Raw genomic sequence first — 27,788 nt, forward strand, 5'->3', positions numbered from 1 at the left:
ATTTCAGTCTACTATGTGCATCAAAAAACTCATCCTTAATTGGTGTATGTCAGACTGAAAATTGCACTTCTGTGGCCATTCTTACATATGCTGTTCCTTAGAAAAGTTCTCTACATAAAAATTGAAGCATGTCTGGTATACTGATAACCACCCAAATGAATTTCTATCCACAAAACACACAAGATCCACTGAAATATAATGTGCTACAGAAATGCATCACAGTGATACCATCATAATTATTCTCCTTTATTGTCATTCTGCAGTTTGAAAAAGGAGCCGGGAGTCACAAGTAACGCTAATTGGCACATTTGCTTTATTTTATTTTATTATTTTTTAAAAACAAACCGGGGTTGAATTCTCATTCTGTGTTTTCCTTTTACTTTTTTTTACTTTTTTTCTTTTTACTTTTTTTGCTTTGTTTGTTTTGCCTCCTTTAGTTCATTCCACCATCATCATCATCATCACATTGAAAAGGGGAGAAAAGAAAAGAAAAATGTTCATTCTCTTTTTTGTTTTGTTTTTTCCCTTTCCTTAACTCACTCAATAGGTTTGGACTCCTCAGATGAACGTAACATTGCGCACACACTTGGAACAGAGAGAGAGAGAGAAAGAGAGAGAGAGAGAGAGAGAGAGAGCGAGAGCGCACTCGTGGTGGGCAGACAAACACACGCACGCGCAGATCAAACAATTCTGATACAGTGCAAGAATTTTCCCAAAATGATTGGATCATCATTACCAAAAAACTCGCCATAACAACACCAAGAAACAAAATGTTTAAGCCACACTGTTTGACTGGGATTTTTCCTGCTTTTTTTTTCTTTAAATGTTTGCCACACAGAGAGAAAAAGGGTTAAGGGGGGGCGCAGAGGGGACAAGGAAGACAGACAGACTCAGCCCAAGGGCGAGCGGGAGAGGGTGAGATTGGAACAAGGGAGGGAGGGGAGATACGGGGAAAGAGGAAGGGAGCACAGGGCAACAGGGAGTCATTTCTTAATGTTCAGGCATTTTCTTGGTCCGCCTTGCTCTCGTCTTCTTTCGCTTCTTCCTGCTGGGCACTTTCAGAAGGTTTGGTTTCTTCTACAGCATCTGAAAGGTATACAAACGCAAAGTTGTAAATCCAACCTCGATTCACACATTGACACTTGTGGAAAAATTAGGTTGAGCGCCATATTTGGGTGTTCAAGTGAATGACCATGAAGCTAGGAAGAGGGTTGGCATAATGCCCCCCTCCCCATGTGAAGGCTCCATTTCAGACCTGAGCAGGGAAAGTTCCAAAGATGGCTTCTAAGCACATTTGGCTGAACATGTGCTATCAGGGTTCTAAGCATATTGAGCCCCCTCTTCTGATTGCATGGAGGACTCCAGTTGAGCTCTGCAACTCTGGAAATAGGGCTTTCATGTGCATCTCATCCCCTCTCCACTTTAAGCCTCTACGTGTTCACTTGAATGGCTGACTGAGACACACATTACTTGTTCTTGTTATAAAGGAACTTCAATACACTAATTCTATGCAGGTTAGAAAGCTCCTGGGCCTAGCTGTTGTGTGTTTGTGTGTGTATGGATTTAGAAATTGTGTAGACCAATAGTCTTAGAAATTGGCAATGCGGACCTAGCTCTGTACACACGAAGACAACAGCTTCATGTTGAATTGGCAACGCAGAATCCTTTTGCTTTGTAACTTGACGTGGCACCAGTTTCTGAATTTATAGGAGGTGAGCAAGACCAAGTGCCATATTATTATTATTTGTTAAATTTGTCTACTGCCCTTCACCCAAAGATCGCAAAATGTTTCACAACATAAAAATGCAAAATGAGAACACAAAATACATAATAAAAACAGACCAATAACCCACTTCCACAAACACATTTAAAAGCCCACAGTATTTTAAAGTAACATTTCCCCTTCTTGTAGAGGTGGGAAGAGCCAAAGGAAAAAAAATTAAAAAATTAAAAATGGGTGGAGCAATGCATCTAAATGTTATCTTTGTACAGCAGGCTAGTTTCTACACACATATACACACCGGTCTCTTTCTTCTGCATCCAGGCACGCAAGAGGTATTATTAGAGTTCAATGACACATTCAAAGAGGTGTCTGAAGCAGAGTAAGTGAAGGGGGTGGCTTGGGAAGAACCCCACTTTGGTGCCCCCATATCTCCTACACGTCCTAGTCGCATGCCTTGCTGACTTCTTTATCCTTTCTAGGCATAGTTATGGGAGAAATGGAGATTCCAACAGAAGCTGATGACTGAATGAAACTGGGAGTGATAGTTACACTGAATTAATTAATTACACTGAGCAAAATTAAATAGAGCAGGGGAGGGGGCATGGCAGGAGGGATTGGATACAGAGGGCATTCACAGTATAATAAAAAAAAGCTATTACTATTGGGTCACCTCTAGAGACCAAAATAATAATGGAAGCAACTGCAGATAAAAAAAAAACTAGAAAGTGATCTGGGTGACAGAAACATCTAGTCAGAAGAGATCAGGTTTGTAAGATTGAAGTGAGAAAAAGCCAGGTTTCCCTGAACCAAAGCAAAGGGGCATTACTTGCACTGGTGCCATTGACAGCTCTTCAAAAGTAACTTTGGCCTTTGGGAAATCCCTTCATTTTGGCATGCAGGACTTTTTCATGTCAGTTCACCTGGGAACATGGGACTTTTAATAGAAAAGAATTATTGGGTTTTAGTTGAAAATGCATAGAATTACAATTTGGTGGGCAAATGTCCTTGCACATTCAGGGAAAATGGACTTCCTCCTCTGTCTGTCTGCCTCTAATAGCCCTTCCACGGATTTCCCCTTTGTCACTGTTGGAAACAGCACGCTGCAATACATGGACCATTGTCTGATCCAGGAGAGTTCATCTTATCCCTTTGTGGTTTAATAACACTGCTTCCCAAACCATGGTTTGTGGAAGAATTGTAAATGCCTTATGATGGGCACTCTGGATTAGCTTTCACTCCCAACAATGCAGTAATCTACATTTACTTTCAATACCCACTTCTGCCTCCCCACCCATTCCCAGTTCGAGCAATCTCAACATTTTCTCTCTGCACCAAGGAACAACTTGATAGGTGATTAACACAGAGTTTACTTTTTCTAGTGCATGGAGATTCCAATAACCAATGCTCTTCTTTCACCTGGGAATCACCAGCACTCTTCTGTACCATACTACAGTAAACAAAGAGGCCTTCAGCAGATAAGGCAAAATTCTGCTGGCGCAGCTTCTTAAGAACCTTGCCTCTTGGTGCACTTTGTAGTTCCTTGAAAGGACAAGGATGATGTGCACATTCATTTATCAGGAAATGAATGAGTGCTGTGAATAAATACAAACTTGGTTGCTATAAAACTGAGTCAGGCGGGGGGGGGGGGGGGCACCAGTTCCAACTGAGGGCAGCATTCCCAGCTGTCTCCATCTCCACTATGTGCTAATGGCCTGTAGGCTGAGCGCCAAGTCCTTCTGCTGCCCTACATAGGTGAAATTAGGTTGAGTGGATTTCTGGGTAAAAGACAGTCTCTTGGGATCTGCCCAGCCCTCTTTGACTTGCCAGGATTAATTAAATTGAAGCAGACAACAGCACATTGCCACTGAACTTACTTTCTTTTTGTGGCTGGTGGCTTATGGTTTTGTTTTTATATCTGTGGGATCTTTAAATGATCAACCACAGTGCCAGTAGAAATAAATCATATCATCACTCTAGATTCCTTCCAACAGCCTCAGAGGATTTGTCCTTCATGGTTTTCATATTTATTGTTGACACTGCTCACTCGGAAACAGCCATTACAATTCCCTTGGCACTCAACATCAACCACTTGATTGGCTTGCATCCACCTTGACCTTTGCTCTGACCATTAGGAAAGTAGAACAGTGCTTTTATCCCTGGATCTAAGGCACAGCAACTTGGAAGTCAATTGAACTTCATTTTCTTAGAGGCAAGATTTCCATTAGAAAATCTGTGGGCCAAATCTAGCCACATTCCATCAGGTGAGCATTCATCTGTTCCTAGCCTTGTATTTGCCTAGGGCTAGTAAAGCTAATGGCTGCATTCACATGTAATGTTAAACTATGGTTTAGCATTATGTTGATGAACCTCCCAAGAGCCCAAGTGAAGTGTCAGGCAGGTGTATTCCCCCTTCCCATCCCATGCATCCCGGAAGACTTCTCCTAGTTTAGTTTAACTTTCCAAGAGCCAACTTAGCATTACAATCCAGGAATCCTGGTTTGCTTTAAAAACTGGCTAGTTAAACAAGCCAACTTCATAACCCATGGTTTGAAAAATATTTGCTTCTAGGAACTATCTTTTGTTTGGTGAATTACGACTGTAGCACATCTAGAAAAGAAGTGGGAAAGCCAAGGCCTTGGAAAGAACCTTAGCCAATGATATTTCTCTCATAGCCCAATATGATTTGTTTCTCATGGTAATTAAGAACAAACAGGCTAATGGCTCTGCAAAGTTCAATGGAGCTGCATTAACTAAACACTACATTCTTAAATGGCCACTGGATATCTGCTTGTGTATACCAAAGTCTACAGAAATAATAATGGCGAGATTTTGTAATGAAAAGCAAGGATGTTTTATGGCATCAACATATTAGATGATTTTTTCCCCTTTAAGAATTGATTAAAATTGGAACTTAATGCTATATTTATGTGTTTTTAGCTTTTTTTATTCTGGTTTTATTCTTCATCACCTTGAAATGATTATATAGCAGGCTACTAATAAATTAATGTCAATAATATATTCATTTTATTTATAAAAGCATTTATATGCCAACATATAATAAAATAGTGGGGGTGGGGTCCTCCATCAAGAAAGGAAAGCTATTCTCCATCAGGAGATATAGCATCTTAGAAAAGTGAAATATTACTGCTCAATAATGGGGTTTGGCACACAGATGTCTTGGGTTCAATCCCAGGATATCTAGTTAAAGGGTCTCAAATAGCGCTCTACAAATTTATTAAATGGCTTCCCCCACTTTTTTCAGGCATAGCGCGTTTGGGGGGCAGCAATTTTGCATGGCACCGCACCTGAAAAGAAAACACTTTTTGTGAGGCCTTGATCTCACACAGGTCACGTGACCCAGAAGATGGTGCCCCAGTTTTGGGCCACGTCATGTTGGAGGGTATGTCTTCCAGTGTAGCCCAATGCAGCAGATTATAAGAATTGACATGTGAAGTTATTGGAGCTTGCAACCCTGTGGTCCAAGAATGACAAAAAATGGAAATACACACTGCTTGCCTTGAATGCTACCTGGGCCTCCAGTGACAGAGATGGATCTAGGAGCAACCACAGATTACCTACTTGCTCATTTAAGATGAGTGTGTTTCCTCCAGAACAAGCAAAACACCCAATTTCTGGACATACAAGCAGAACCTCCATCTTGTCAGGATTCAGCTTTAATGTTTTTAGGCCTTATCCAACCCATTACCACCTGCAGGCACTAGTTCAGCACCGACCCAGCTACATCTCTTTCAGATGGAATGGGGATTTGGGCAGAAGGGGCCCTTCAGGTGTGGTGGAGCTGCAACACTAGCTTTCAGGGCAGCTGGGTCACTGTTAAGTAAAGCCTGTGTTAATGTTTCTGATCTGGAAACACAGCATAGCCAACATGGCTACTTGCTTGTTGGGAGCAAGGGGAGGGGCAGGAAGGTCAGTGTGGTGCAAATGCACCAGTGGAGCCAATCCGTGATTCCTGCGGATGTGTCTGCACTGCACAAATTTCCCACCCACCTCCCTCGTCAAAAGCAGCAGTGGTGCACATACCAGGAAGGTAGCATTGTGGCTGCACCCCACCCAGAAAGCCACTTCTGGATTTAGCTTCTCCTCTCCAGGAAACATCTCCGGAAAGCCCATCTCACCTGATCTTTCTATAGCTTTCGTTGTGGTCCTATGCACACTTCAGGTGCAGTAAGTCCCATGAAACCCCACAGGACTTACTTCAGAGTAGGCATGTATAGGATTGTGTTGTTCATTATGCAACCAGTATGAAAGAACTGTTGTCTGAATTTGCTTTGCTTCCTCTAACCTCCCAACTCTGTATCATGTCTCTTTGATTAGAAGCTATGGTTATAAAATGCAAACCACCTTGGCAGAAAGGGGGAATAAAAATATATTTAAAAGCAAAGCAAATAAAGAGCTGAAAATAACAGATTCAATAAAACAGGTTGGTTGTCGCAGAAGAAATGCATCGTCTTGAACTAATTGTACTTCAGGTGACCAGTATTTTAGGAATTACCTTGTATGCTCCCCAAAAAATGTATATTATACACGCTTTATTCCTTCCTGCCCTGCCCCCCCCCAAAAGTGTTCTCTAATGTACCTATTTTCCTCAACCTAACAGAAGAGCAAAAGGGAGGTAGGGAGCTCTTTGTGCTATCCTGAGAGATGCTTGCTGTTTCCTGACCCAATTAAGCACTCTCCAAATCCATCGAAGCAACATCCTCCTGACTTCATTAATCTGAGTAGATGGAGGCTCTGTATGGTGTTCTTGCACCATCCTTTCCTCTTGCTAAAGCTTGTGGAATAGAAACACCATCGTGTGTGGGTGTGGGTGTGGGTGTGTGTGTGTGTGTGTGTAGTAAATGGGGAGGAGGAGGGAGGCAACACAGGGCGTGTGCTTTTGTATGTAAGGGGTTGAGAAGGGAAGCGAGAGCACCACAGCTCCATTGCAAGGCATCTCTCACTGTGTCTAGACACCAGCTGCCTGGTCGTCATGGAAACCCTCCAACTTTGGCTGATGGGCAAAAGCAGTAATGTCTCTCCAGAGAAATCACTCAAGGGGGCTGCTGGTGGTGGTGGGAGGGAGGGAGGTGAGAGAGAGAGAGAGAGAGATGCTCTTTGTGAATGTGATGCCTCAACCCTGTTACGACTGCATTCACAGGAGGAAAGACGAGCTCACCCATTCCTCTCTCCACAGCTACCTTCAGGGGAGAGAGAGAGAGAGAGAGAGAGAGAGAGAGAGAGAGAGAGAATATCCTGAGCAGCAGAACAAAATGCCTGAGATACGCCTTGCTGCTCATTTCTCCATCCTTCCCAACTCTCATTCTCTCTCTTTCCCCCCTCTCTTTCTCCCATGCTCACACAGTAACATCAGAGCTTCCTCCACCAGCACAGAAACCTTAATTGTACCTAAAGAAAGACCCCAGGGAGGGGATGGCAGACTGTCAGGTACATTTAGGGCTATTTGGAGGGGAAGGTCTCCCTGTTGAATGCCTGCCTCCCCCTCCCACCACTCACTCTCTCCGGCTCCAGAGGAAATAACACAGTACTCTGCCAACAGCGGTTCTATCATCTTGAAGACACATTTCATCAGTGTGCTTGTTTTATTTCAGTCAGCAGGTAAGGGAGCGCATGGAAGTGCAGGGAGCTGTGAAGAGGCAGCGCAGTATGTGGAGATGGCTCATGAATGAAACCCAAAGATTCACTCACATGCAGGACTTGTAGGTGAAGAATCTCCACTTGGAAGCCCCTGAGCCAAATCTGGCCAGCTGTGTAGCTCTGAGGGCAGCTCAGAGGTAAAAGAGAAGAAGTGGTGACTTGGGGGAACGGACAGCACTCTGGCCCAATATCCTCACCCTTCTCCCCTGAGTGTTTCTACCTAATTGCTGACAATAGGAGTTGGATGGTACTTTGAAGATTGTCTGTCTAGTCCAGTGTTTCCCAAACTTGGGTCTCCAGCTGTTTTTGGACTGTAATTCCCATGATCCCTAGCTAGCAAGACTAGTGGTCAGGGATGATGAACTTGTTCCATGCAAGATCTATAAGGCTAGATGGAATGACTATGTCCCTGACAGGCAGCCATCCAGCTTATGCTTAAAAACCTTCAGCTAAGGCAAGTCCACCACTTTCAGAGGCAGCCTGCTCCACTGTTAGGCATGTTTTCCTAATGTTTGTCAGGCCTGGTCCTGATACCGAGTCCTTGATGGACAAATCAGACACTCCACAGGTCAAGGCCAGGTTGTGGATTCCCTTGAAGAGCCCTCCAGTGTGGGACCAGCTGAGGAGCCCTTGGAGCTGTCAGAGGAGGTGGAGTTATTCCATGGTCCATGAAAACACAAGTAACAAAAGGCCCTGGCATAAAAGAGATATCACAGCATGTGTCTATGGATCCCGAGTCATCATGTGGTTTGTGAGTAAGGGGTTCTACACATGAGTAAACTACCCCTGAAATTCCTTTACCGCTAGCAGCTGGGGATTGGCAGTAGTGGTCTAGGAAGCAATACATCTCTCTAACTCTGGTGGCTTGTTTGACTGTGGAGTCTCCTCGCCTTTGCTTCTGGTACATTTTGTGAACCTTGACCAGAGGCGGTTTTAGAGTAACACAACCAGTGCAGTCACACTGGGCACCATGCTAAAGGGGGTGCCACAACAATGCTGTGGAACATTGCATGAGAGGCAGGGGTTTCCACATTTTAGCATTGCACAGATCACAGCTAAAATTTGAGATCTGATTCCCCGACTGATTCCCTGTGCTAGATCTTGGCTTGTTAAGACTATGGTACACCCCAAACACTGTTCTTTGGGGCTTTTATCTTAAAAAAAAGAGCTCTGATAGACTGTGGTAATGTGTCATCAACAACAACAAAAAAGAGGGAGGAATCCAGAAAGCAGCAGAACAACATTTACTGAAAAGTTCAGTCAGAAAAGTTCAGAGGCAAGTGGAATAATTGTTTCAAGAACAGTTTGATTGTCGAAGCATGTGAATTCTAATGAGTATGCCTTCACCCTTCAGTATGTGGTTCCCCTTCTGTGGTACAGTCACTTGAGGCATATGTTGTTTTGAGTGTGTCCACAGAGTGCAGGAAACATTAGGGATCTGAAATCTGCCAAGATGGAAATGATTCAAAAGAGGCTTTCTGTGCCAAGTGCTTTTATGTGTGCGGGTGGGTTGGGTTATAGACTTCCGAAGATCCGTTCTCCCAGACAGAAGCACCTGCATGATATTCCTACCAAGTATGGATTCTGACTTTACCATAACTACAGCTGTGAAGTGTTTTTCACAGCTTGAATTTGCAGGCATGGATATGTTTCCAGCTGTGGGTTGACATCTGGCAGCTGGCAAGGAGACGTTGCATGTACAAGTGTTTAAAAGCTATTTCTACCCCATGTGGTTGTTCCGCAAAGATTTTTTTTTTTTCCTAGCCCTTTGGAGTGCTTATTTTTAAACTCTCAAATTTGTTCTGCTACTAATGTGAATGCAGTCTCAAGTGATGTACTCCATGAAGGACTGGTCAATGTTTTTACACAGTTGAAGTAGACACAAGTTTACCAAAATGAGACAAAAAGAAATCTTCAATAGCTGTGGGATGCTTCCTACAATATACATTTTATGGGTGTGTGCATGCATAACAGATTTTTAAAAAAGTCTTTAATAGTCAGCAGAAGGTGATTAAAGATGGACCACCTAAACTTCATGGGACAAGGTATTCCACAGTTTGAGGTGAGCCAATGAAGAAGCCCTAACTATTATCACAGCCAACTGTGCTTCTATCATAGATGGGACACAAACAAGAGCCTCACTACTAGATTTTAGGTAGCAGGAAGGCATACCCTCCAACATTTCTCTGATGAAAATTGGGACTTTATTGTTGTTGTTGTTGTTGCTGTTGTTGTTCCCCACCCATCTAGCTGGGTTGCCCTAGTCCAGGCACAACCAAACTTGGGGCCCTCCTGATGTTTTGGGACCACAACTCCCATCAGCCCTAGCTAACAGGAACGGTGGTCACTGATGATGGGAATTGTAGCCCCAAAACATCTGGAGGGCCAGGTTTGGCCATGCCTGCCCTAGTCACTCTGGGTGGCTTCCAACATACAAAAACATAATTAAACATTAAAAAACTGCACTATACAGGGCTGCCTACAGTTGTCTTCTAAAGGTTGTATAGCTACTTATCTCCTTAGCTCAGGATGAGAATAGGGGTGTTCTAAGGAAAAGATGGACATTCTGGGATCAAATCAGAAACCAGGATGGCTTCTGTAAATTTGGGGATGTCCTTGGAAAACAGGGACACTTAGAGGGTCTGGGAAGGCTGATACAAAAGGAGGCAGTCCTTTATGAATGCTGGACCCAAACAAATAGTTATGACCTTGCCCCGAAATACCACTTCAGTTGTAGTCTTCCAGCTCCATAGTCAAAAAGCAGCATGCCATTTATGAGTCACTTAAGTATGTGTGGCACTCCTTCAGTAGGCCTTAAAATCCTGACTGCTAGGCATTGCCATGGAAACAAGAGGTGGGGAAGGATTCATGCTATGAGATGGTATTGATCCCTACAAGAGAAAATGACAAAATTGGGATGGGTGTTAAAATGACATCCAGAATCCATTTTTCCATTTTCTGTACAAAAGAGAGAGAGATTGTGCCATTGTTACCATTTTAATGTAATTATTAGAGTTCCATCTTGTCTCCTGAATCAAAGATTGCTAGTATAATACTCAAACTAAAGGCAGAAACCATTGGGTACAGGCAGCCCTGTAAGTGGAAGTTTTTAATGTTTGATGTTTTGTTATGTTTTCATATGTGTTGGAAGCCACCCAGAGCGGCTAGGGCAATCCAGCCAGATGTGTGGGGTGTTGTTGTTGTTTTTCCACTGCAATCTTTTTTTTCCCTTTTGTGTACAGGATTTCTATAATAAAAATTACTTGATTGATGAATTCAGTTTGAACATGAGAACTGTTGAAGGTCTCAATGAGTGGAGCAATAGCTGCAGTTCCTTAATTATCAGCAGATGGCACTGTTGCTATTTTCTCACTAAATGCTGTGTAATAGGTGCCTAAAATGTTGCTCCAAGGAGCATACCAGAGCATCTGGTTTCTGATGTTCTGGATAACCTATAGCTCTGAGGGTTTTCAAAAGACGGTGCTCTATCACCAACCTATACCTCTCATATAAAGGAGGTGGCCAAGATAACTTTGCCTGTCTCTGCAAATTGGCCAACAATCCAAGTGATAGGCTTGCTTGACCTCCTTTCACCTCAGTGTATATCTACAGATACACACAGACTTGCAATAGCACTAAAACAAGTTTCAGGAAAAGAAGAGTCAACTGGGCCAATCTATTTGAGGTTGTTTTCATACTTGAGAGGAATAAGGAGGGAGGATAAACAGAGAGATCTCCTTCTGATATAAGGACAAGCGTAATTAAGGGAAGCCCTTGCTAGTTAAAGGTAAAGGGACCCCTGTTAAGTCCAGTTGCTGATGACTATGGGGTTGCAGTGCTCATCTCGCTTTACTGGTCGAGGGAGGCGGCGTTCGTCCACAGACAGCTTCCAGGTCAATGTGGCCAGCATGACTAAGCCGCTTCTGGTGAACCAGAGCAGCACACGGAAATGCCGTTTACCTTCCTGACTTGCACTTTATCTACTTGCACTTTGACGTGCTTTCGAACTGCTAGGTGGGCAGGAGCTGGGACCAAACAATGGGAGCTCACCCTGTCACAGGGATTCGAACTGCCAACCTTCTGATCAGCAACCGCTAGGCTCTGTGGTTTAGTTACTCCTATGTAAAAAGAGCAGTGCATCCCAACCCAGTGGTCCAATACCTTGTCATACAAACTTGCTTTTATCTATACAAAACCTCCACCCACCCACAAAATATTTTCACTGCAGGGGGGAAATGATGTGAAATCAGTACAGTAGTGTTATATCTTCATTTAACTCCCTGTGGTCCAGAAAATTGAAACAAGTGCACAAGATGTTCACAGAATCAAGTTTTCCAAGCATCACTCTAGCAATCTCAGCATGAACTAATAGGTGACTGTGTCGATATGTGTCTGTTTCTTCATTCAAAGACTTGTCCCACTACCTGCTCAAATATTGTATACTGCTGTTTTCCAGACTTTATTCTAGTATTGGTAGCGGTGACTAAACGGATTCTGATAGACCTTTGATAACTGAATGGAATGGAATCAGAAAATGTACAGACACACACCACATGCAGCGATAGGTCTACATTACTTTGGTGCAATCCACTGCTACCGAGCACTGTGTATTGCTACCACAAAGGATAGGCCAGTCATTTGGCTCCTCCACCCCAATTCTGCACTGATCTAGAGAAAATGACCCACACAATCAACCATGCCCACATGGCTGGGATATCCACATGCTTCTGGAGTATGGGGAAATGACTTCCATATCTCAGCTGTGTGTAAAGGAAACTACCTTAACATAGGTATGAACTGTCAGAAGTTCCTTTAGAACTACCAAAGCATTAATGTCAAACCAACACAGTGCTCAGTAACAGAGCCAATAGCATAGTGTGCAATGCTTTGGGAATACTGTGCTCTGCCATGTGTCTTACTGCTCTTGAATGACCAACTCTGGCCAAGAAAGTAACCAAGCATTCATGGCTGTTCCCTACCCTCCCTCCATGAAGTTTTCAGTAATGCCAGAGAAGAAATCACACAACATTCGTGTGCCACCAGAGAGACAGATTGACTATGAGTATCACTCCTTATTAACATAATCAAATAAAAATCCAGTTAGTCCCTGTGTTCCATAGTTTCTAGTTTAACATATTGCAACTGTATCACCTTCGTAGGATGTGTCAGTTAAGGACCATACAACAGATACACCAGACCAGACCTGTGACATGAAGTTAGGAATATTCATGCAAGCATATTAGTTTGTCAAGATGCAAGCATTATCACTGACTAACATAATTGCTTATGAGGACACAGCATCAGCTACCTCCTCTCACTAATTACCAGCACTCACAGTTAAGATGGCAGAGGTCAAAGTCAGTTGCTTCAGCTCTTAGAGTTATTTGACTTTTGCCATGCAAATGGGTTAAAATCTGTTTTCTTTTAGCAGTTAATTCTGTGTCAGTGTGCCTTAGTAATAAATAAATAAATAAATAAATAAAGGCTGAAATATGCTACCCATCCAAAAACAGATTGCTCCCTACAGGGTCCTGACATTAAACCTCTAGTAGGACCTCAGTAGTACATGCAAACTGTAAGTTTCCTCAGAGAAAAAAAGTGGTAGTGGTGGTAGTTGTAATGGTTTGAGCACCAATCCTTTGACAGTTAGTGAGAAAGTCCATTCAAATATATTTTTACCATTCTTCTGCTCTTGGTGCTCCAGCTGCCAACCCTGGTTGGTTTAAAATTACTCCCTAGTTCAGGCTCTCACAACCTGAGGTCCTCCAGACCTTTTGGACTACAACTCCCATCATCCCTGACAACTTGCTATGCTGGCAGGGGCTGATGAGAAATGGAGTCCAGAACATCTGGTGGGTACTCAATTGAAGAAAGCTGCTCTAGTGGCACTTAGTCTTAAGCATGACTACTCAGACCCTTTCATGATGACACTTACTCCCTTCAATGCTACTATTAGCTCAAGAAGTGCACCTGTCCCTCCTGCTTCAACTCCCATTGCGTTCAATAGAGCTTACTCCTAAGTAAGAGGTAATAAGATTGCGGCTTTAACCAGAACACAACACAATTAACACACTTTGTTTAAAATCCACACAGACAAAATGCACCCACTCTAACTTCAACAAAATCAAACGATTCACATAGCTCAGCTTCCAAGGGCATATCCCAGAAAACCCACCACTGCCCTCAGACACTGCAATAAGCACTTATGGAAATACACAATGGCACAAGAGGTTTAATCCTCTTACCCACCATGATCATTTCCTGCATCTGATAATTCTCAAAGGGAAACAACATGTCCTTCAAGAAGAAAAAGCAAAATCATGAAAGGTGTAAGGAATTTGAAATGAATGAATTTGCACTGTCTCTTGTTGAGCCAAACATGGCAAAACAGGAAGGCATGTTCAGCTCTGATGAACATCCCATACAAGACTGGGCCCAAGTTAGGTTGGCCTGGTTAAAGCTCTTTTACTTTAAATAGCTGTACAGAAGAGGAAATTTTCAGGAGGTGTAAGTTTCAGTCTTCTTCCCAACTAGCAAAGGTACAGAAGCGCTGTCCTCTTTTTCACCTGGTCACCCTAGTCCTGGCTCCTAAAACACAAGCTGAGTTCTGGGAGTGATGTGGCAGGATGGTGATCCATAAGACAACCTTAATTAGATTGTTTTCCCTCTGTGAATAACTCCCACATGCCCAGCCACAAAGGCAGTGGTTTTAATGCTAGCATCTGATGGCCTTATACACCCACTCTGCCAGACATATTAATTGCTACCCCCAAAAGCCCAGAGAGGGAATAGTGAGCTCTTGTGCTGAGTCATTGAAGCCCAGGTGTGAAAATGTCATGGTAATTACTTCTGAGTCATGTTAACAGGTGCATTTAATTAGTTCTGGCCCCTCTTGAGAGGAGGGAGGGCAGAGAATTGAGGGATACATCAAAAGAGGCTCTAGTGAGAAAATATAGGTATAGGCAACAAATTTTTGGTTGCAAGGTTTATGCAGAAATTCAGTGGACCATTGGTCCATCTAACTCAACATTGTTTATACTCATTGGCAGCTACTCTCCAGGGTTTCTACCTGAAAATGCTGGGGACCTAGGACTTTCTACATGCAAATCAGATGTTCTGTAGAAGTGCTCCAGCCTTTCTCCAGTAAAACCATCTATTTTTAAAATCTAGTTAGCATGGAATTCACACTCTTCTATTCTGATGAGATTCATAAGGTACTTTAAGTATCCCATTTATTGAGGGAAGTGCTTGGCGCCATATTTTAAAAAAAACTAACAGTGGAATCCTATGCATGCCTATTCAAAAGTATTGCCCACTCTGTTCAGTTAAGTATATATAAGGTTGTAAAGTTAGTCCACATTCTTCAGAAGCAGTGTAAAAGGTTTACACAGAAAGCAGCTACTTCTGTTAAATAGTATACTAGTCTTACATGATGTGGCAAGAGCCAGCTGAGTGGACAATGAAACTCACACCCCAAAGCCATTCATCAGTTTTTCCCATGGGCATTTGTATATCTTCTTAAATGAATCTCAAAATCTGTTATGAAACCATTTTTCAGCACATGAAAGACCCTAATGGAGCTCAGAAGTCCTGTAATGTACTAAAAAATGAGACCATATTCTCAGTCACCTGTCTCCTGGAGTAGCTTTGCTGAAACCTGATGTTATGATGTCCCTTTGATAAGGTGGGTTTTTGCTTTAACAAAATAAAGGGATAACTAGGACTTACTCATCTTGTATTGAAAGTCGGGACAAGGACTGTACTGCCATACCACAATTATACAATACGACAAAGGACTACATGTGCCTCTCTTGTTTCTGTATTCATGGAAAGACTATATCTAAGCTTATGGAACTGCTGTAGATTTTCGGAATAACTGCTGGTCAGTATCTGATTTGTTTGTTTGTTTACTCTTCTGACCCTGTCATTCACAAATTGGAAGGCACTTGTGAATTATTCCATAAACAGATGTTCTTAGCCCAGGTGCACTTAGCAGGGATGTTCCGCTATGGATCTTTATGCTGTGAAACAGATTGAAATGCACATTACAAAGTGCAGCCCATATAACCTTGACTGTTTTCTAATGGATTTGCTCCTTTGAGCACAAAATCCCAAAAGATATTCTAGCAGCTTTTGGTTTTCATCTGAAATGTTTAGCCTATTAGATGCTGGTATTAAGGGATTGTGTTACTGCTGTAAACTACATTGCCATTTCTCAACTGTACACAACAGGCTCTCGGGTCTGTACAATGCATTGTATTTCCTGCCTTCTCAAAGCTTAATTTTGTGCTTTTAAGAGCTGCGTGTGTAAGTTATTTTGTGATGGTGGGGCCAAACCTTTCCAGGTATATAGTTATCAGAAGCTAGCTTGAAATGCAGGTGTTGGCAATCTTATTGCTGATATTATAATAGGTCTGATGATATTTAATTGGTCTTATTATTTCAAATTTTGAATTATGGTGCTGGAGGAGACTCTTGAGAGTCCCATGGACTGCAAGAAGATCAAACGTATCCATTCTTAAGGAAATCAGCCCTGAGTGCTCACTGGAAGGACAGATTGTGAAGCTGAGGCTCCAATACTTTGGCCACCTCATGAGAAGAGAAGACTCCCTGGAAAAGACCCTGATGTTGGGAAAGATGGAGGGCACAAGGAGAAGGGGATGACAGAGGACGAGATGGTTGGACAGTGTTCTTGAAGCTACCAGCATGAGTTTGACCAAACTGCGGGAGGCAGTGGAAGACAGGAGTGCCTGGCGTGCTCTGGTCCATGGGGTCACGAAGAGTCGGACACGACTAAACAGCTAAACAACAACATTGTTTCAAAAATCTCTCCCTTCTGATGCTAGAAATACCTGTTCTGATTGGCTCATCACCTCACTGGTGATGGGCCAAGCAGGGCACCCTACTCATATGCTGACACAAACAAATCCAGTTGCATTCTGACACTTTCTGGAAGATATACAGCTTAATCAACTTATACATGTCAACTCAGAAGTATCCATTATTTCAAGGCACATATTCCCATAGTCTCTTATCTTGATTATTCTCTATCAACAGTCTGGTTAAACTGTGAAATGCAGATTGATCTTGAATATCTAACATGCAAAGACTAGCATGTAAGTGGTGTTCAACTTGGAACAAAGCCACTTCACTGTGGCATAGACAATTTTAGGCATGGCTAGTCAAAGAACAAGGAGGGGTATGTGCATGTGTGTAGAAATTAGCCAACTGTACAAAGTGAAGGGATTACATTCATTGCTCTGACCACTTTTCCTTCTGGCCCCACCCTGCACACTGGCGTGTGGCCCCTGAAAGGTTGCACAGAAGGACATGTGGCCCTAAGTGTGAAAAAGTTTCTCCATCCCTGCTAGAAATTCAGAAACTCTCACCCATAGGTCAATTAACAAAGCAACAAGATTCTCAATCAGCAATTCAACACGAGTTTCAAGGTGTAAATTGGTCTCACTTGCCAATTTCTAAGTCTACCAGTTTACCAGACTCCCATAGGTTTTTCTCACTAGCCTAGCCAAGCAGTATGTCACCCATACAGGGCAAACTGAGCCTGTTGACAACCACCCAGATCCCAATGCAGACTTAATTAAGCAAGACCTTACTATTTTCAGTTAACATGTTCAAGGGAAAGTAGATTTGGAGTATAATCAAGAAATAAAATGAAATGTCGACTCTTAAGAGAGAGCATGCTCTGGATAGACAAAAGGCAAAAGTTATCTTATGTTAGAAGTAAAGATATTTCCAGATGATTCCTGAAGTTAAAAATCAATTCCCCTTTCCGCTTCCCTGGAAGAGATTTTGATTAACATGGCAGCATGTTCATTCCACCAATAACACAAACCAGTATCAGGACCTGGGATAGCACAGATCCCCTTTAGGACACAGAGCATAAACAGCAGTAGAGAGAATGATTTCTGAACTTCTGAACTATCCTTATTTAGAAGTTGTGGGACAACATTTCTATGAGACCAGCCAGTCTGCAGGCTCTTCTGCATTAAAAGAGTACCTAGATTCCCAATCCCTAGCTCTCAAAACCTTTGATCGAGCTGATCAGAGACAAGCATGTTTGAAGCTATTTCCTCACTGGGATGCAATTAATATGCAGGTTCCTAGGAGGAAATTAGAAAATAATCTCTATCTTGCTATCAGTCTAGCTCTTGGCCAGTGATGTGGAAGCTAGAAACATTGACTGGTTGTTGTCGTAGTTTTTAAAGCAGAATCCATCTTTGTGCTGAAGTCTGTTTTGCTGCTCAGGTTACCTGGGGACGAAAAGGGAGTCCTTTGCAATAGATGACAGCTGGCTTTGAAGTAGGGGTTGAGAAAACCCCTTTAGAACAAAAGGGCTACATGATGAGAGTTGCTTTCTCTAAGGGTGATCTTGGTGATGAAAGATGAGATTTTTACAGTAAAGCATACTTTGCTTATGGTAACTATGCAATCCCAACCTCACTTACCTGTGAGTAAGCCCCATTTCATTCAATAGGACTTACTTTTGAAAATACATGGGATCGTGCTGCAATAACATATTCTAAAAATATTCATTCATTCAGACAGTCAAGGCTTTTATATGGTACCCATAATATTTATCCCAGGGCAGTTTACATTGTACAATAAAATTGAGTAACAACAACAATATAATACATACAATTAAACATTTAAAATCAGCAAAAATTGAGATGATTAAATGCCAATTAGCTGTGAAAGCAACAGCTAACACAACATCCTTCCAATACTTAAAATACGTCCAATTAAAATGGCTGAGAGTGTAAATGTGTCTCACCCTGATTCCTAAAAGTTAGCAGAATGGGTGCCTGGCAACTCTCAAATAAGCTGGAATAAGGCATGGGCTGAGTGACATCATTTGGTACTCTACGTCAGGCAGAAAACTGACTTAGGAAAGCCTAAATGGTACTGTGTCTCCTTATTAAGAGACATAATTTAAAAGGGGACTGAGGAGGAAGCATGTGACTTCCTTGGGAACAGTCAGCAAATCACCAGGAAAGCCCTTCACCCAAATGTCCAAAGCCATGACTAGGGAACCTGTGAACCTCCTTATGCTGTTTAATTATTCTGGGTAAAATTCAAGGTAGCACTGTGGCGGTCGTTCCGTCTGTGCAAGCATTGAAGCTTGCCAGATGGAACAATCATCCATCTCCTACATGTGCAGTTCTGGGGGGTTCTTCACCCCACTCGTGAGCCAATTATGGGGAGTGCATGGAAGGAGGAGAGTGGGGAGCCCCATTGCAGAAGCCATGACAATGTGAAGGACTTCCGCTGACACAGTTTGTTAAGTGATTCCCATCCTTAAGTAATGTATAGTCCCCCTTTTCAGAAAATGTCTTACAAGGTGATGAAAAATGTTGTTAAGTTAAACAATAACAGTATTATAAAAATGGTGCAGTAATACACAGAAAATAATACAAAGTAGTCATAAATAAAACAAACCATCTCCCATCAGCCAGCATGGTTAGGGATCATGGCAGTTGGAAGTCCAGCAACATCACAGGTTGCCCAGCAATAGTTGTAATACCAGAATACAGGGAAAGCACTTATCACTCCTTGGTATTAAAAATAGAAATGCAATCTATGAGAGGGAAGGAGTATTTGCAAAACATTCATAATTAGCAATAAAGCCAATAAACATTCCTGACCAGAAACAAACAGGGAAGAACAAGGAGTTTTTGGAAACCACACTGGATTTCATTGCACAGGAGAATGCAAGGTTGCATATGATTTCAAGTTTAGACATACATGTGGCCCTTGTTATACAGAGCTTGCGAAGAAGGAAATTACACATTGCATAGCTAGATTGAACATTATAGTTAATCCTTCCATTGCCATCACAGGGGAGCCTGTGTGTTTGCTCACTTAATAGAAATCAGTGCATAGATCTCTGGATTAATGCAAGTGAAATTGGAACAGGCACTAAATTTGCTCAGTGTGATAGCAGCTACAAAGCACGGTGTTTCAAATACTCAGATAAAATGGTCACATTAGAACTAGATTTCTTCATACATTTTATATTACAACTGACATTTCCCCGACTCAATCCTGTATGCACAAGTGATACCCAAAGTAGCTGAAATGTGTCTCTTTACCACTATCCTGTATAAAATAGAATAGAGCTTTTCAAACATTTTGAAAACCATCTACAGAGATCCATGTCCACCAGGAAACTGAAAGTAGAATGGAATAGTTATCCATAGGTTCTTGAGATATAAAGACCCCTAAAACAACCTGACAATGTGGGGAGACAGATAAAGCCTTAATGTAGAATAATGCAGCAAAGATACAGTGCCACGTTAAAAGAGAGTGAGAGATTTTGCCAGCTTTACATGCATAATTTGACTTTCCTGAGTACAGAGGCATACTTTCTTCTTCAGATAGCTACGTAACCCTTGAGATCATTGTCACATGAAAACCTGGCCTTTTCCAGCCAGGTGATCTACCATAAATTGTCTTTTTATTGCTTTAGAGCAATAGCTGGTAAATATGTGATAACTTTGCAGTGACTTTCAGAACAATCATATCTTCAATTATGCCCAGCAGGCGGGATAGGATCACCTCCTGATCTGGCAGAGGACATCAATGTGCCACTGTAAAAATCTTTATGCCAGCACAGAGATACTTGGGCCTTGGAAGGATATTGATCCTGGTAGAGCCCTTACACAAGACCACTACCACCTGCACAGTGGACATGAAGTGTGAGGTGGCAAGAGAGGAACCTAGTTAGAATCCTATGCTCACTCAAGGCTCCATCCCACCCCTTGAGATAGAGCAAGTTATGTACACAAACAAGGTGGCCAGGTGGCTCACAAGTTGACAGAGAAGTAGCACCAATAGCATAATGGAACTCAGAATAAACGGAGCTATTTTCTGAACCTTAGGGGGAAGCAGTTGCATTTTCCAAGTTCAGTAGTGATCCTTATATGAGATAGATTGAGTAAATTCCAAATGTAGGGACTATCCTTACAGGATAAAAGATTGCAAACCTGGACTTCCTATACCAGGCACCCCCAAACTCGGCCCTCCAGATGTTTTGGGACCACAACTCCCATCATCCCTAGCTGACAGGACCAGTTGGTCAGGGATGATGGGAATTGTAGCGCCAAAACATCTGGAGGGCCGAGTTTGGGGATGCCTGTCCTATACAATATCAGTTTTAAGCAAGCATTTTTGTAAAAGATCAGCGCATGTACACATCTATACAAGAATAAGTTGCATGTTTCAATCGCTTCAATGGATCCCGCACAAGAGACATTCCAGCTCAGTTGTGCCAGATGTTAAGAAATAAAAATGATTATTATGATTGTAAGTCCTGAAATATCTTGATTATTGCAGTTACTTGATGCACTAGGCAATTCCTGCATACAGCTCAATTTCAGATGACATCATGGTTTCCCAAACATAGGACAAATAAAGGGAAGGGTATGTCTACTGTCAATGTCACCCATGAGATCATGTCCTTGAATTAGAAGATTGAGGCAGTAACTATAGGAAAATTTATTCCAGATGAACACCACTGCAAAAATGTGGGCTGACCTGCATTTACTTTTTTGTAATAGTGGGAGCCAAGTGTGCCTTGGAAATTAGCCAGCCAATGATACCATCTTGTAGCCAACTAGATTTATTTATTTGTTGGCAGCCTTCCACTACCAATTACAGTGCCAGCCTTTGCTCACTGAAATAATCATGCCAACGATTTTTAGAGCAAGTGTCAGGCATCTCTATGAAGACTCAGGAAATTCCTACGAAAGTTCAGTTCCACCTTTCACACTCCAAGCCAGCTGTCACTGGCCCCTTTAGAGAGTAATGCATGGGGTATACCATAAAGCACCCTCAGGTCATTAAGGGGAGAGAAGGAAAGGATCTACTTTGTGGGAAGCGGATTAAAGGTAGGCACCTGACTGTGGAGACAGTAGGGTGGAGCATTTATGAGGTGAGCAAGCACCTTTTCATGGTATGCAATGAAAGCAGTTAAGTGGCCCTGCTCACCTTTCAATTATAGTTTAAAGGGAAAGTGAATATTCACTCACCCAATATTTTAATTCCACCTTGTATCCAAGAGGGCCCACAAAATGGCATCATAGGTAGACACACACATTTTTATCCCTGTCTTCATTTCACAATTTTATGAAATGTTTGAACAATGTTAATTTAGGGCCAATTAAGCTAAGCAAACATTGATTTTTGCTCAGCTTAATTCCAAGCCAAAAAAACCCCAATCAATTTTCCACTAATAGCTCAATCAGCTCAATCAATTTCTCACTACTATCCTACAATTCATTCTAATATAAGCAATCCTATCACTTTTTGTATTGGCTTTGAAATGGTTTTGCTACCATGAGCCAAAGGGTAGAGGAAAGCCCTCAAACTTCTCATCTGTTCAAGAAAAGATAGGTTTTCTTGCAGAATTCATGGCCTAGTTTTAATAAGTTGAGTCAGCTATGTGAACTGGAGCATGTGAACTGTTCAAAGAGCCTGGAATTCAAGTATAGTGTTAAACCTTGGAAATTCCTCTTGAAATACCTGAAGATGTTTTGCCTGCCCAGGAGCATCCAAATTTGCCCCTGTTTCTGTCAAATATTTGTTTTGTTGTTTATTGGATTTCTAACCCACCCTTCACTGTAAGGTCCCAGGGCAGGTTACAGCAATACAATTAAAACAATATAAAAGAAGTAAACAATTTATATGCAATTATAAAGGCAAGTAAAACAATCTGAAGCAAAAGCAGTGCTATATAGTTTAACCCAAATATAGAAGAGATGGGTCCCACAAAAATACCTGAATTCTCAGAGTCCAAGACAAAGAGGTATGTCTTCAGCATATGGCTGAAACTGTATAATGAAGATGCAAGATGCGTATCTCCGGACAGGGTGTTCCACAATGTAGGGGCTGCCACAGAGAAAGCCTGGGCTGCATTTCCTGTACTTCTGAGGGTGGCAGAACTACCAAGAGAGCTCCTCTCCTGAGTCTAATACCCAAGAGAGGCTGTAGGGATGGAGGCAATCTTTCAGCTATTTAGGGCGTAAGTTGCTGAATAGTTTGGGTGAACCAGTTCTACCTAGCAATGTTGCCATTTTACTGGGCTGTTGAATCTAAGTTTTTTATTTTGTCATTGTTCCACTCCTCCCACCCCTTGCTATCTTTCTGATGAAAAACTTCACTGGAGGGAGAAGTTCAGTGACAACTTTAGAGCCAAGCCATGGGCAACCTAAGGTTTCTTGGCCTCCTCACAGTGAGCTACACTGGCCTTATTGTAACACAGTGCATACATGGCACTGTGCTTTCATAATACAATCAAAACTGATACATGGCGTAACCAAGCTTCCATGCTTGCCTTGCGTATGGCGCCACTGTCATTGTTACAAGACAAGCCTCTCTCCGCCTATTGGTTGATTCAGAAAATGAAAGGATGGAATATTTAAATCAGAACTCAGTGGAGGATCGTGCAAGGTTTGCCATAGTTGAGGATGGACCATCTGCCCCCAGTGTCTCTTCACAGACCATATTCCACTGTCCATTTGCTCTGGCACACGGGAGCAAATGAGCTTTGCAGCCTCTTTCAACATGCCTATTGACTGAAAATGCCCCTAAGCACCTTCTTTGCCATCCCTTCCCCCACCTCTTTCTTCTCCCTGGCCCCAGCAAGAAAAGCTCAGTTCCTGCTGAAAATAATTTACCCTTGTCAACCAAAATTGTGAAGTTTATTATACACATAACCTATGTGTCCTTGCTTATTCAGTTCATCCCACTCAAAGTTTTAGATTACTAGCTTTATGGTACTGGAGACATTGCTTTCCCATGAGATTTACAGATCAATTTGGCAGAAACTGTGATTCAAAATCATCTCTGGCCCATCTCCATTGAAGTCATTTGGAATCAAGCCATACAAAAACATGACCCAAGGAGAATGGATACATTTCAGTTTGGCTGCTCTTTCTGCCTGATACGCTGTACACTTTACTATTTGCTTATTGCTGTTTGGAGAATAAGGCTTTTAATGGTTACTAGCCATAATTGCTGTGTGGCATGCCCCTAAATAATAATTGTTGAGAATCACAAGTGGAGTGAGTGTTGTTTTGCTCAGGTTCTGCTGGCCGGCTTCCCAAAAACTGCTGGTTGACCACTTTGAGAGCAGGATGCTTGAGCTAGATGGGGAGAGGGAAACACTAGTAGTTTAAGTCTCCAGTATAGAGCCCATCTGCACAATTCCTATGCTGGTTTCAGATTTTGCAATTATAAGCCACCTTTTCTGGGTTATCATACCAAAGTCTATTGTCTTCCCCTTACCACCCTTGCACCACAAACCTCCAGCTGACCTTACCACTATCATTTTGCCATTTTGCCATTTGTGTCCACTCGTCTTACCCTGCATGTGACCACTCAATAGCTTCAATTGGTGGAATTGGCACTACTACAAGTGCCACACAATACCCATTCCACATTAGTAAGAATTCAATCATAGTGTGGCAGCACCCGCACTTTGGAACTCTGTGCCTCTTGAGATCAAGCAGTCGTCTTCACTGTACTCTTTTAGGCACCTGCTAAAAACATTCTTGTTCCAAAAGGCCTACCCAGATGCTTAGAAAGTTGAGGTGATTTTAATTTGTTTTTAGTATTTTAACTTTTGTAGGTTTAAAAGTATGGTTGTGAAGTTTTCTGATTTTACTGTTTTATCTTTTGTAAACCACTTTGAGGGTGGTGGTTGTTGATTTTCAATCAATCGGTGTATGCATTTTATGAAATAAACTAAAAAAAATTCAAGCTGTGCTGGCCCAAGGCAGTTTGCTGCCTGGGGTAGAACAGTAAATTGCACTACTCCACCCCACTGCCCAGTCAAGACACACAGTACCCAAAGCTGGTCAAGTTATTCTGGCACTTGAACACCTTTTCCGCACCTTTTGGATGTATAAATACAACAATAAATTAAATTGCTGACCATTTACTGCTCTCACCACCCCTCAAATCAGCTGCCTTGGGTTGTGGATTTATCAGGCAATGCAGTACTCATGGACAGAAATGGCCAGACGTTATGGCAACTTTATTATAAATGGTATCATCTGGTGACTGGGCTTATGTTATGACACCCAACCCAACCCTATCGTGGTGGACAAGGCTCAAAATCTTTTGAGTGCTCAGAGTTTTTGAAACTTCTCTCTTGCAATACTTAAAATGTATCTCTCATAATGTTTGAAAATAGGTTTGTTTTCCTTATGGGTGAAAGCTCCTTATGAGGTTTGCAGGGGAGAGCGAGGGAGATAAATCTCTTGCTGGTCACGTCAAAGCTCAAGAACTGTAAATTGGGCTCCTCTATCATGGAGCAGTACCACAGAGCCAGTCAATTGCCAACTTTCATTTAGGATAGATGGCTGCCTGCTTTAAAGCTACACCTGCCCTGTTCTCATGAAGGACCACTGGTGGCTTAATCCTAATGTTAATCCCCAATTCCTAGCTCACACATCACCACTCTATCTCCATTCCAAGACAGCTTTCCTCCCTTGCTATTGTTAGCGTACCTGTCTTCTCTTCGGTTTGGCTACTCTCCGCTGTGTCTGTTTGGGGTTGCACTGTTGCCTTGGCAGTAGCATCCTCTGCAGCAGTGGGGGTAACGGCAGTAGTGACAGAGGCAGGCACTTCGGCTTGTTTAGGTTCCTCCTTGACTTGGGCTTCGTCGGCCTTCAAGGATGGTGAATTATCGGTAGAAGCTTTAGTGGCACTTTCCGTTTCAGCGGCAACAGCAGCGGACTTTTCCTCCGACGGGGCAGCGGGAGTAGTGGCCTTTGTGGCAGGTTGTTCTGAACCAGTGTCAGCTGTGCCCTCCCCCTGCTTCTCATCTGCTGGAGTGCTTCCTCCTTTGCTGCCATCGGCAGGCAGGGCATTCTCAGTTGGAGCAGCTTCTGTAATAGCAGCTTTGCCATCCGCCAAGCCATTGGCGAGGACTTCCTCCTTCTTCTCACCAGCTTCAACATCAGTAGTTTGGGAATCTCCCTTCTTCTCCCCCTTGAGCTTTTTCCTTGTTATGTGTCCACGGAAGCTAGCCTGAATTTTGGTGGCTGCCTTATGAGCTTTATCTTCTGGTTTGATGCCATCTTGTTCAATCTTTTGGTCAATGTCATCATTTTTTTCAACCTTTTGTGGGGAGAAGAAAAGAGAGGGGAGGTTTGATTAGAAATCTCTCGAGCAAATACATTCTATGAAAGTTAGTTAGGGTGTTTGGGTAAGCATATTGCAGAACACACATAGCAAACATAAAGCAATTACAGGAGGCTTTCATTTTCCTCGTTCCTGGTACTTGCTGTAATAAGCAAAGTTAATAGTAGAAAAACATGTTACTACTAATATGCAGCATTAAAGAATGAAAATCCAGCATGTGACTTCCATTCCATATTCAACATGCTAAGCCAATCCCATATTTATTATAATTTGAACTCTTAAGAGAGACACTTTATACTTATTAGGGAAGATAGGTGAGCTGCCTATCACTCAACACCGGTATACCGTTCCCATGGCAACTGCCACTCTACAATGATGTTCTGTGCTGACCACACCAATATGTTCAGCCCATGCTCTGCAACATTCAAGGAGACTTTGAAAGCACTCTCTCCATAGCTTTTAGGAGCTGAGGGCTTGAACTGCCACTTTCCTTCCATGGTCAGCACAGACCTGTGGCAACCACTGCAAAGGACCCATCCCCAGAGCTTCAGGATTTTGGCAATGCCTCTGAAGAAAGCATGTGTGGAAAAAGCCATATACTTGTCACAGGGCTTGCAGGTCATGCCAAATAGACAGATAGATAGATGATAGAATGGATCTGTATATGCATCAACTAAACATCTCATTTAGAATTTTGAAATGTGCTGTTCAACAGTAAGAGCAAAATGCAGCAGCATGGCCAAATATATGGAACACATCTCAGTGATCCATTTCCAGGTACAATTCAAAGTATTGGTTCTGACCTACAAAATCCTAAGTGGCTCGGCACCAGGTTCTTTGAAGGGGCATCTATTCTGATATGGACATTTATGGGTGTTAAAAGTCTTGCCACCTTAGGAACACAAGAAGCTGTCATATACCAAGTCAGACCATTGTCCTGCCTAGCTCACTCCTGAATGACAACAACTTTCCAAGGTTCTAGAAAGGAGTTCATCTCAGCTTTGACTGGAGATACCAGGGATCCTACCTTCCAGGGGCAAACTCTGGTTTTTCAAATTTCAGTGGCACCCTGTGTGAGCCCCAAATTTGGCACCCCAACTCCTGCATATCACCTTCTGTTATGTTCAATTCACTACATCATAGTGGCAGCGTCCTACAGTGCCTCTCCTAGGCTTGGCGCCCAGTGTGGCAAAACCAGTTGTGCTGCCCTAAATCTGCCTCCTGGACTTCTGCACACAAAGCATGTGCTCATTCATGAAGCAACAGCCCTTCCCAACATATCTTCTGAGATGAGGTAGTGACAGCAAGACAAGGGACCTCTTCTGTTGTGGCACCAATTCTCTGGAACCCCCTCTACCAACAGAGGTACCTGGCATTAGCCTTGTTTTCTTTTCTGTGCCAGGTAAAAACCTTTTTATTTGCCCAGATTTTTTAAGTGCTTGATGAGATTTACTGTTACTGTTTTATCTTAATTTATTGCTCCTCTGTGTCTTGTTTTATTGAGATGTTTATGACTCATTGTATTGCATTGTGGTTTGATTATTTTATTGCAAGCTGCCACTCTGAGAGCATTGCTGAAGAGTGCCCTATAAATACTCTAGATAAATAAATAAAACAACCTGAACATATTTATCATGAAATACTATCCTTTTGTTTCCAAAACAAGGGGTACATTTATCAGATGGTTTCTTTTAAGTGTGGTTTTAAATGACCTGACCTACAGTGCACACTGGCAGCCTCTATCTAGTGCAAACATAAGCACTAAGTTGCTTTAAATGTTTCCTAAAGAGGTATTAAATGATGGATAGCTCTGTTTTGACTTCTACACATGAATAAATGCCATCTTTTAGGTCTCTTTTTATGTACATATTTGTCTTCTCTTAGTAATTCACCAGCCTTGAGTACAGCAGACTGATGAGAGGCTGACCTCATCAGACCTCTATAGCTCAGCTGGTAAAGCATCAGACTCTTAATCTCAGGGTCACAGGTTTGAGCCCCATGTTGGTCAAAAGATTCCTGCATTGCAGGGAATTGGCCTAGATGACACCCATGGTCACTTACAACTCTACAATTCCATGATACTATGGTCAGGTAATTAGCAAAGAGTTTGTGGGAAAGCAGAGGCAAAATTTAAATGGGCTGGGCAGGGTGGGGCATAGCTGAGTGGCACAGCACATGCTTTGCCATGCAGTGTGTCTCAGGTTCAAGTCTCAGGTTCAATCCTCAGCATCTCTGTTGAAAA

General features: G+C 42.4%; 1 protein-coding gene across 1 annotated transcript in view; it reads right to left on the reverse strand.

The window, feature by feature from the left end:
* Positions 1-233: 233 nt before the first annotated feature.
* Positions 234-27,788, reverse strand: part of GAP43 (growth associated protein 43) — a 55,309-nt gene continuing 27,754 nt past the window's right edge. The window contains exons 2-3 of the mRNA XM_081859828.1: positions 24,910-25,522; positions 234-1,086 (exon numbers count right to left, since the gene is read on the reverse strand). Coding sequence (XP_081715954.1) covers positions 998-1,086; positions 24,910-25,522 — 702 coding nt within the window. The 3' untranslated portion in view covers positions 234-997. The remainder of the gene's footprint in view (positions 1,087-24,909; positions 25,523-27,788) is intronic.

This window comes from Podarcis erhardii (genome assembly GCF_964252035.2).
Source record: "Podarcis erhardii genome assembly, chromosome: 4".
NCBI classification, from domain to species: domain Eukaryota; kingdom Metazoa; phylum Chordata; class Lepidosauria; order Squamata; family Lacertidae; genus Podarcis; species Podarcis erhardii.